At 44.7% G+C, this 11,688-nt stretch overlaps 1 protein-coding gene across 4 annotated transcripts in view; it reads left to right on the plus strand.

The window, feature by feature from the left end:
- The window catches only part of LOC112068806 (multivesicular body subunit 12B), a 76,181-nt gene that overhangs the window by 43,167 nt on the left and 21,326 nt on the right, over positions 1-11,688 (plus strand). For all 4 annotated transcript variants that reach the window (XM_024136015.2, XM_070438306.1, XM_024136014.2 and 1 more), the window contains exons 4-6: positions 3,878-3,974; positions 4,411-4,540; positions 4,801-4,944. In XM_024136015.2, coding sequence (XP_023991783.2) covers positions 3,878-3,974; positions 4,411-4,540; positions 4,801-4,944 — 371 coding nt within the window. The remainder of the gene's footprint in view (positions 1-3,877; positions 3,975-4,410; positions 4,541-4,800; positions 4,945-11,688) is intronic.

The following is an 11,688-nucleotide window of genomic DNA, read 5'->3' on the forward strand; positions in this document are numbered from 1 at the left end:
ATGCAGGTGTAGCAAAATGCTTGTGTTCCTAGCTCCAACAGTGGCAGTAATATCTAACAATACACACAGATCTAAAAGTAAAATAATGGAATTAAGAATATATAAATATTAGGACGAGCAATGTTGGAGTGGCATTGACTAGAATACAGTAGATAGAAAACAGTATATACATATGAGATGAGTAAAACAGTACGTAAACATGATTGTTACTAGTGTTCCATAATTAAAGTGGCCAGTGATTCCATGTCTATGTATATAGGGCAGCAGCCTCAGGTGCAGGGTTGAGTAACATTATTAAAGTGAACGCAGTGATATCCGAGTTCTATGTATATAGGGGCAGCAGCCTCAGGTGCAGGGTGAGTTAACGCTGAATAGTGATCGCTGTTTAACAGTCTGATGGCCTTGAGATAGAAGCTGTTTCTCGATTCCAGCTTTGATGCACCTGTACTGACCTCGCCTTCTGGATGATAGCRGGGTGAACAGGCAGTGGCTCGGGTGGTGGTTGTCCTTGATGATCTTTTTGTCCTTCCTGTGACATCAGGTGCTGTAGGTGTCCTGGAGGCTAGGTAGTGTGCCCCAGGTGACGCGTTGGGCATACCGTGCCACCCTCTGGAGAGCCCTGATGTTCAAATAATTACTGTAGGGAGGAGGAACCTGTTTCTCAAAACAACAATACAATAAGCCTCTCTAATCAGAAACTCAAACACCATGCATGACTCACTCTCTGTGATGGGAAAGAGACCGAAATATCTCATCTGAAGCACCTTGTTTTCTGGCAGCTTTTTTTGTGCCATAATTTATGTTACCTGACAAACACATTCTGCAAGAGTCACCAGTTTCTTCGCTTAGGCTAATTAGCCCCCAAAAAATTAAGAATTCGATATATATATATATATATATATATATATATAGCGCTTTACCAGGTGCTATAACATATGCCAAGCAGCTTTTATCCAAAGCGACTTAACCATGTGTGCGTACATTTTTCATACGGGTGGCCCCGGGTATCGAAYCCACAACCCTGGCATTGCAAGCGTCRTGCTCTATCAACTGATCCATACAGGACCACTATGTTTGGAAACTTGCCCAATAGTAATTAGGTAATAACCCAGTAGAAAATATCTGACTAAACTAGTCGTGAATACAGTGTTTGTCTTCTTAAATGGTATAGCCAATGTATATCCACTGTCAATGAATAGAGTAATACAGTGGGTTAGGGTAATAGGCTAACTTCACTTCAGATGGAGTAACAAAGGCAAAATCTACCCTGGTGGATCCTGGAACTGTGATATTTGATGACTTTATTTAGGCATAGAAGCCTGTTGGTAGAGAATGTGACACTGATGACCTTATTTAGGCGTAGAGCCTGTTGGTAGAGAACTGTGACACTGATGACCTTATTTAGCGTAGAGCTGTTGGTAGAGAACTGTGACACTGATGACCTTATTTAGGCATAGAGCCTGTTGTAGAGAACTGTACACTGATGACCTTATTTAGGCATAGAGCCTGTTGGTAGAGAACTGTGACACTGAGACCTTATTTACGGCGTAGAGCCTGTTGTAGAAACTGTGAACTGATGACCTTATTTAGCTAGAGCCTGTTGTAGAGAAACTGTGACACTGATGACCTTATTAGGATAAGAGCCTGTTGGTAGAGAACTGTGACACTGATGACCTTATTTAGCGATAGAGCCTGTTGGTAGAGAACTGTGACACTGATGACCTTATTTAGGCGTAGAGCCTGTTGGTAGAGAACTGTGACACTGATGACCTTATTTAGGCTAGAGCCTGTTGGTAGAAACTGTGACACTGATGACCTTATTTAGCATAGAGCCTGTTGGTAAGAAACTGTGACACTGATACCTTATTTAGGCGTAGAGCTGTTGGTAGAGAACTGTGACACTGATGACCTTATTTTAGGCATAGAGCCTGTCGGTAGAGAACTGTGAATTGATGACCTTATTTAGGCGTAGAGCCTGTTGGTAGAGAACTGTGACACTGATGACCTTATTTAGGCGTAGAGCCTGTTGGTAAGAACTGTGAACTGATGACCTTATTTAGGCTAGAGCCTGTTGGTAGAGACTGTGACACTGATGACCTTATTTAGGCGTAGAGCCTGTTGGTAAGAACTGTGACACTGATGACCCTTATTTAGGCGTAGAGCCTGTTGGTAGAGAAACTGTGACACTGATGACACTTATTTAGGCGTAGAGCCTGTCGGTAGAACTGTGATATTGATGACCTTATTTAGCAGTTAGAGCCTGTGGTAGAGAACTTGAGCACTGATGACCTTATTTAGGCTAGACTGTTGGTAGAGAACTTGTATATTGATGACCTTATTTAGGCAGAAGCTGTCGGTAGGAACGTTGATAATTGATACCTTATTTAGGCTAGAGCCTGTTGTAGAGAACTGTGATATTGATGACCTTATTTAGGCGATAGAGTCTGTGTAGAGAACTGTGACACTGATGACCTTATTTAGCGTAGAGCCTGTTGGTAGAGACTGTGACACTGATGACCTTATTTAGGCGTAGAGTGCTGGTTGAGAGAACTGTACACTGATGACCTTATTTAGGCGTAGACCTGTTGGTAGAGAACTGGACCACGTGTGACCTTATTAGCATAGAGCCTGTTGTAGAGAACTTGACACTGATGACCTTATTTAGCGTAGAGTCTGTTGGTTAGAGAACTGTGACACTGATGACCTTATTTAGCGTAGAGCCTGTTGGTAGAGAATTGACACGCCATTAGCAAGCCTTTGTAGACTGACACTGTACTTGATTAGGCTAGAAGCCTTTTAAGAACGTGACACTATGACCTTTATTAGGGTAGAGCCTGTTGTAAAGACGGCACTATGACCTTATTAGGGTAGAGCCTTTGTAAAACTGTGACACTGATGACCTTAGTTAGGCGTAGAGTCGTCGGTAGAGAAATAGAACAGTTTGACCATTGAGTTTATTTAGCACAACTCCATGGAGAACATGACAGAGGTCCTTGGGCGTAGGTGACAAAGGCTTTCCCAAACAAAACTCTCCGAGTTACAAAAATGTTCTCCTTCGCCCGCAGGATGTTATTCTGAAATGATTCCCAGTGCTCCATTGACTCTTTCTCTGATTGTTTAACAACAGGTCTCTATAGAGATGATGCTGCTTTGTGAGGTCTGTTTTTAAGTAAGTCTAGTTTAACAATTCCAGGATGGAACTTGATCTGTAGAGTTGATGTGAAAAGAATAGGTCTGTAAACATACAACTTGGTCTGATTACTTGATGAGGCCAGTTGATACACATCCGGGAAGGTAAAACCCAATATACTGATTATACTTCATCCTTGACAGAAACACAATTGAAGTCTGAAATAAATAGCCACACTAGCAAAACAATTACTCCCCCCCCCCCCTCCCATGTCTGTCCATCAAGCCAAACTTAACTTCCGTTTAGTTTCCTGCCAGTTTTGAGTGTGATCAGATGTGACCGTGCCATCAACAGAAGCTATTTTGTCTGCCAATCAATACGGCCCTCAGCGTTAATTGTCTGTGACAAAAACAATACTGTTGAAATTAGTCCGCAAAGTGTGCAAACGAACCACAGGCGTTAGTGATTATAACCCTCTATAGAGTAGGGAACGTCTTCTGTCAGGAAGAATCCCCTTATTTTTTTTATTTTTTTCTCCCACTGCTAACACTTCTTGCACATACACAAACATTCTGCTGCCACTGTCAAGGCTTTGGAATGAACTGTTACTGCATCATTAGCTAACGTGATGTGGTTTCTCTTCTCTCGCGTCTGTCTCTCGCTGTCTGTCTCTCGCTGTCTGTCTCTCGCTGTCTGTCTCTCGCTGTCTGTCTCTCGCTGTCTGTCTCTCGCTGTCTGTCTCTGCAGAGTCATTTAGGTAATGTGCTGGTGGACATGAAGCTTATCGACATCAAGGACACTCTGCCTGTAGGTTTTATTCCCATCCAGGAGACGGTGGACACACGTAAGCACTGCTCTTCTCCTCTCATATCCTAAAGCTCTCCTCCTTTACCTCCCGGGTCTATTTCTAAGCCTCTCTGACTAACCATCAAAGCAGTCAGTGTTACAGCATGTCTGATTTTTATTTAAACATTTGCCTACAAATGTGAAAGCAAATCAGATGATTTTATGAGTCAGACTTTGTGGACTCTGGGAGATAGGATACTGGTGACATGGTTAGTTTTGATTATTTATAGACCGTAACATGATCAGAGTGATCTTTTACAGTGCACTGACACTCTCTCCTCTAACTCTCTCTCCTCTTTTCTCCCTCTTTCTTTCTTCTCTCCTCTCTCTCTCTGCTTTCTCTTTTCCCCCTTTTCTCTGTATTTTCTCTTCTCTTTGTCTGTCACCCTCCTGCTTCCTCTTTGTCTGTCTCTCTGTCTGCTGGCCACACACAGAGGAGCAGGCCTTCCGGAAGAGGAGGCTGTGTATCAAGTTCATCCCACGGGACTCCACAGAGGCAGCCATCTGTGACATCAGAATCCTGGGCAGGTCCAAGCAGGCCCCACCGCAGTACACCTTCATAGGGTTAGCAGCTGTGATGTTATTAACATGCCCTGCCTTTAGATATCATAGAGCCAGATGATGTAGAACTAGGGTTTTTCTGAATAAGCCAGCCACCAGGAAATGGGTTTASTTTACTTGTAAAAATGGGAGGGAAATTGGGGTTTCACACAATTTGAGTTCCTTCAACAGGTTATGAATTGAGGTGAACAGGCACCATTTTGAGTCGTCCTGTATGCAGGAAATGGATGACGATGCTAAAAGAGGCTGTGGTTGTGTTCCAGAGAGCTCAACAACATGGGGATCTGGTATCGCATGGGTAAGGTCCCGCGTGCCCAGGAATCTTCGCCAACTCCAACCACCAATAACATCCAGAACATCAACTCGACGGCCAACACCACACCAACCCCAGCAGCCCCCCTGCCCAAGTATGCTACATTTTCCATATTCTCATTTTATTTGACCTTTTATTTAACTAGGCAAGTCAGTTCAGAACAAATTCTTATTTTGACAGCCTGGGAACAGTGGGTTTAACTGCCTTGTTCAGGGGCAAAACAACAGATTTTTTACCTTGTCAGCTCTGGGATTTGAACTTGCAACCTTTCGGTTACTAGTTCAATGCTAACCACTAGGCTACCTGCCGCCTCATTCAGGACCTCTTGCGTGTGTGTGTTCCACTTCCCATAATGCAGAGTGGTTTCTATTTCAAGTCTGCAGCCAAGTAAGTTAAAGAACAGGCACGTGGTGTTGATACAGTGTTTACTAAAGAGAATGGGAAGATGAACTGTCTATAGCCTGCGGCTAAAGAGTAAAACAAAGGGAAACTGTGTCTATATGCTTCTGCTAGAGAAAGAGAGGAATACTCGTCTGCAGCAAGAATAGTGAGCTTTCCTCACATCTGAAGTGTACATGTATCTTCTCCAGATTGCCATCAGGGCTTGTCTTGGTGGTTTTCTCCGGACTGCCATCAGGGCTTGTCTTGGTGGTTTTCTCCCGACTGCCATCAGGAAGACAGCCTGATGGCGTTGGAGAAACCACCAACGACAACCTGATGGCAGTCGGGAGAAACCACCAAGACAAGTCTCGGATTGGCAGTCCGGAGAAAACCACCAAGACAACCCTGATGGCAGTCCGGAGACAACCACCAAACGCCTATCATGAGACCCAGAAACTGATGGCAGTCTGGAGAAAACCAAGACAAGCCCTTGATGGCAGTCTGGAGGAAAACCACCAAGACAAGCCTGATTGGCAGTCTGGAGAAAACACCAAGAAAGGCTGATGGCAGTCTGAGAAGACCACCAAGAAAGCCTGATGGCAGTCTGGAGAAACCACAAAACAACCCGATAGTACAACCAGACAGCCCTGATGGCAGTCTGGAGAAAACCACCAAGACAACGCTGATGGCAGCTGGAGACAACCACAAGACAAGTCCTGATGGCAGTCTGGAACAACACCCAAGACAAGTCCTGATGGAGTTGAGAGAAAACCACAAGACAATCCCTGATGGCAGTCGGAAGAAAAACCCAAGGACAAAGTCCTGATGGCAGTCGGGAGAAACCACCAAGACAAGTCCTGATGGCAGTCGGCGAGAAAAACCACCAATGACAAGTCTGAGATCGGAGACTACAGAGTCCGAGGTCGAGACAATAGCTGAGGAGTGGAACAACCACAAGACAAGCTGATGACAGTCGGAGAACCACAAGACAACCCTGATTGGCAGTCTGGATGAAACACCAGACAAGCTCCGGATGGCAGTCTGGAGACAACCACCAAGACAAGCCCTGATGGCATTGGAGAAAACACAAAGACAAGGCCTGATGGCAGTCTGGAGGACAACCACCAAGACACCTGAGCATCGAGCCCACAAAGCTGATGGCAGTCTGGAGACCAAACACAAGACAAGCCCTTGATGGCAGTCCGAGAAAACCACCAAGACAAAGCCCTGATGGCCAGTCCGGAGACACCACCAGACAACTTGGTACGACAACAGAACCTGATGACAGCGGGAGAAAACCACCAAGACAAAGTCTGATGGCAGTGGGAGACAACCCACCAAGACAAGTCTGATGGCAGTCGAGAGACAACCAACCAAGACAACCCTGACTGGCAGTCGGGAGACAACCACCGAAGACAAGCCTGATGGCAGTCGAGAGACAACCACCAGCAAGCCCTGAGCAGCGGAAAAAGCGCTGATGGCATCTGGGAGACAACCACCAAGAACAGCCTGATGCGACGTCGAGAGACAACCACCAGACAAGGCCTGATGGCAGTCGAGAGGACAACCACCAAGACACACGCTACTGCAGGCGCTGAGAGACCAACCACCAAAGACAAGCCCTGATGGCAGTCGAGGAGACAACAAAGACAAGCCTGTGGCAGTCGGAGAGACACCACAAGACAAGCCTGACTCGCCAGTCGGAGGACAACACCAGACAAGACCCTGATGGCAGTCCGGGAGACAACCACCAAGACTAAGCCTGATTGGCAGGTCGGGATACAAACCACAAAGACAAGCCCTGATGGCAGTCGAGAGACAAACACACAAGTAATGCATACGAAACACCACAAGGCACTGATGGCAGTCGGAGAAAAGCCACCAGACAAAGCTGATGGCAGTCGGGAGAGAAGAAACCACCAAGCAAGTCCTGATGGCAGTCGGGAGAAAACCACCAGACCAATCTGATGGCCAGTCCAGAGAAACCACCAAGAAAAGTCCTGATGTGCAATCGAGAGAAAACACCAGACAAGCCCTGATTGGCAGTCTGGAGAAAACCCAGAGACAAGTCTGATGGCTTGCAGACTTGAAATAGAAACCACTCTGCATTATGGGGAATAGTGGAACACACACACAGCAAGAGGTGTTGAATGGGCGGCCAGGATAGCCTAGTGGTTTAAGACATTGAATATAACCGGAAAGGTTGCAAGTTCAAGATCCAGAGCTGAAATGGTAAAAAATCTGTTGTTTTGCTCCTGAAAAAGGGCAGTTAAACCCCATGTTCCCAGGCTGTCAAATAAGAATTTGTTTCTGAAAACTGACTTGCCTCAAGTTAAATAAAAGGTAAAAAAATGAGAATATGGAAAATGTAGCATACTTTGGGCAGGGGGGCTGCTGGGGTTGGTGTGCGTGCGTTGGGCCGTCGCGTTGATGTTTGGATGGTATTGGTGCGTTGGAGTTGGCGAAGATTCCTGGGCACCGACGGACCTTACCCTGCGATACACAGATCCCATGTTGTGTCTCTGAACACAACACGCCTCTTTTAGCATCGTCACCATTTTCACTGCATTACAGCGACTCAATGGTGCCTGTTACCTCAATTCATCACACACTGTTGAAGGAATCAAAATTGGTTGAAAACCCCCAATTTCCCGTCCCATTTTACAAGTAAACTAAACCCATTTCTGAGTGGCCTGGCTTATTCAGAAAAACCCTAGTTCTACATCATCTGGCTCTAGATATCTAAAGCAGGGATGTTAATATAACATCACAAGCTGGCTAACCTATGAAGGTGTATGCGCGTGGGGCCTGCTGGACCTGCCAGGATTCTGAGTACAGGATGCTGCTTGTGGAGTCCCGTGGGATGAACTTTGATACAACAGCCTTCCCTCTTCCGGAAGGCCTGCTCCTCTGTGTTGTGGCAGCAGACAGAGAGACAGACAAAGAGGAAAGCAGGTATGGTGAAGAACAAGAGAGAGCGAAAATACAGAGAAAAGGGGGAAAAGAGAAAGCAGAAAGAGAGGAGAGGAGAGAAAAGAAAGAGGGAGAAAAGAGGAGAGGAGGTTAGAGGAGAGAGTGTCAAGTGCACTGTAAAAGATCACTCTGATCAATGTCTACGGTCTATAAATAATCCAAACTAACCATTGTCACCACATCCTATCTCCAGAGTCCACCAAGTCTGACTCAAAAATATTGGATTGCTTTCACATTTGATAGCAAATGTTTAAATAAAATCAGACACTGCTGTAGCATGCTGCTGTTGATGGTTAGTCAGAGAGGCCTTAGAAATAGACCCGGGAGGTAAAAGAAGGAGGCTTTAGGATATGAGAGGAGAAGAGGCATGCTTACGTGTGTCCACCGTTCCTGGATGGATAAAACTACAGCAGAGTTGTCTTTTGATGCGAAAGCTTCATGTCCACCAGCACAATTACCTAGAATGACTTCTGCAGAGACAGACAGCGAGAGACAGCAGGCGAGAGACAGACACGAGAGACAGACAGCGAGAGACAGGACAGGACGAGAGACATTGAAGCGAGAGACAGACAGCGAGAATCAGATCGCGAGAGAAGAGAAACCACATCCACGTTAGCTAGATGATCGCATAACAGTTCATTCCAAAGCGTTGACAGTGGCAGCAGGAATGTTTGTGTAATGCTGCAAGAAGTGTTAGCCAGTGGGAAAGAAAAAAAATAAAAAAAATAAGGGGATTCTTCCTGACAGAAGACGTTCCTACTCCATGAGGGTTATAATCACTAACGCCTGTGGTTTCCGTGTTGCACACTTTGCGGACTAATTTCACACAGTATCTGTTTTTGTGCACAGACAATTAACCTGAGGGCCGTATTGATTGGCAGACAAAATAGCTTCTGTTGATGGCCGTCACATCTGATCACACCTCAAAACTGGCAGAAACTAAACGGAAGTTTAAGTTTGGGCTTGATGGACAGACATGGGAGGGGGGGGGGGGGAGTAATTGTTTTGCTATGTGGGTTATTTATTTCAGACTTCCAATTGTGTTTCTGTCAAAGGATGAAGAATAATCAGTATATGGGTTTTACCTTCCCGGATGTGTATCAACTGGCCTCTCAAGTAATAACCAAGTTGTATGTTTACAGACCTATTCTTTTCACATCAACTCTTACAGTATCAAGTTCCATCCGGGAATGTTCAAAACTAGACTTACTTAAAAACAGACCTCACCAAAGCAAGCCATCATCTCTATAGAGACCCGTTGTTAAACGAATCCAGAAAAAGAGTCAATGGAGCACTGGGAATCATTTCAGAATAACATCCTGCGGCGAAGCGAGAAATTTTTGTAACTCTAGGAGATGTTTTGTTTGGAAAGCCTTTTTCAACCTACGCCCAAGACCTCGTGCAAGTGTTCTCCATGGAGTTGTGCTAAATAAACTCAATGGTTCAAACTTGTTCTCTATTTCTCTACGACAGACTCTACGCCTAAATAAGGTTCATCAGTGTCACAGTTTACAAAGTCTACCAAAAGGCATGGTCGTTCTTTTACAAAGGCTCTAGTAATAATCATAGTGTCACGTTCTTAGTAAGCTAATCATACAGTTCATCTACAAAGGCTAGCCAATATTCAGGTCATTCTCACCAACAGCTCTACCAATAAGGTCATCAGTGTCACATTCTTCTACCAACAGCTTCTAGCCTAAATAAGGTCATCAGTGTCACAGTGCTCTACAACAGCCTATGCTAAATAAGTCATCAGTGTCACAGTTCTCTACCAAAGGTTAGCGCACTAAGATAAGGTCGATCAGTGTGACAGTTCTCTCAACCAGACTCTACGCCTAAATAAGCGTCATCAGTTGTGCACAAGTTCTCTACCAAAACAGGCTCTACGCTAAATAAGGTCATCAAGTGTCACAGTTCTCTACCACACAGCTTACGCAAATAAGTCATCAATATCACAGTTCTCTACCAACAGCTTCAGCCTAAATTAAGCGTATCATTGTCAACGTTCCGTACCAACGCTTCTGCTAAATAAGGTCATCAATTCAAGTTCCTACCAACGAGTCTACGCCTAAATAAGGTTCATCAAAGTGCTCAAGTTCTCTACCAACAGGCTCTACAGCTAAATAAGGTCTCAATATCACAGTTCTCTTACGAAGGCTCTACGCCTAAATAAGTCTATCAGTGCACAGTTCTCTTACCACAGGCTCTACGCCTAAATAAGGGTCATCAGTGTCAAGTTCTTACCAACAGGCTCTATGCCTAAATAAGGGTCATCAATTCACATTCTCTACCGAACAGGCTCTAACGCTAATAAGGTCATCATGTCCACAGTTCTTACCAACAGGCTCTAGCCTAATAAGGTCATCAGTGGTCACAGTTCTCTACCAACAGGCGCTACGTAAATAAGGTATCAGTATCACAGTTCTCTAACCACAGGCTCTAGTGCTAAATAAGGTCATCAAGTTCACATTCTTCTACAAAAGGCTCTAACGCTAAATAAGGTTATCAGTGTCACAGTTCTTTCCAAACAGGGCTCTACGCTTAAATAAGGTATCAATGTCACAGTTTTCTACAAAGGCTCTATGCCTAAATTAAGGTCATCAGTGCACAGGTTCTCTACCAACAGCTCTACGCTAAATAGGTCATCAGTGTCACAGTTCTCTGACCAAACAGGCTCTACCGCTAAATAAGGTCATCAGTGTCACAGTTCTCTACCAACAGGCTCTATGCCTAATAAGGTACGTGTAATTCTCAACAGGCTTCATAAGGTCACAGTTCATTTCTACAACAGGCTCTACGCCGTAAATTAAGGTCTCAGTGTCCCACAGTTTTCTCTACCAACAGGCTCTATGCCTAAATAAGGTCATCAGTGTACAGTTCTCTACCAACAGGCTCTTATGCCTAAATAAGGTCATCAGTGTCACAAGTTTCTCTACAACAGCTCGTACGCTAAATAGAGTCATAGTGTCCACAGTTCCTCTACCAACAGGCTCTACGCTAAATAAGGTCATCAGTGTCACAGTTCTCTACCAACAGGCTTCTATGCCTAAATAAAGTCATCAAATATCACAGTTCCAGGATCACCAGGCGTTAGATTTTGCCTTTGTTATTCCATCTGAGTGAAAGTTGCCTATTAACCTAACCCACTGCATTACTCTATTCATTGACAGTGGGATATACATTGGCTATACCATTTTAAGAAGACAAAACACTGTAATTCAACGGACTAGTTTAGTGTCAGATTTTTCTACTGGGTTTTCCCTAATTACTATTGGGGCAAGTTTCCAAACATAGTGGTCTCCTGTATGGATCAGTTGATAGAGCATGACGCTGCATGCCAGGGTTGTGGGTTCGATACCCGGGGCCACCCGTATGAAAAATGTACGCACACATGGTTAAGTCGCTTTGGATAAAAGCTGCTTGGCATTGGTGGTATAGCACCTTGGTAAAGCGCTATATATATATATTCAATTCCTTATTTTTG

The sequence above is a fragment of the Salvelinus sp. IW2-2015 genome, unplaced genomic scaffold (assembly GCF_002910315.2).
Source record: "Salvelinus sp. IW2-2015 unplaced genomic scaffold, ASM291031v2 Un_scaffold741, whole genome shotgun sequence".
In the NCBI taxonomy this organism is placed as follows: Eukaryota; Metazoa; Chordata; class Actinopteri; order Salmoniformes; family Salmonidae; genus Salvelinus; species Salvelinus sp. IW2-2015.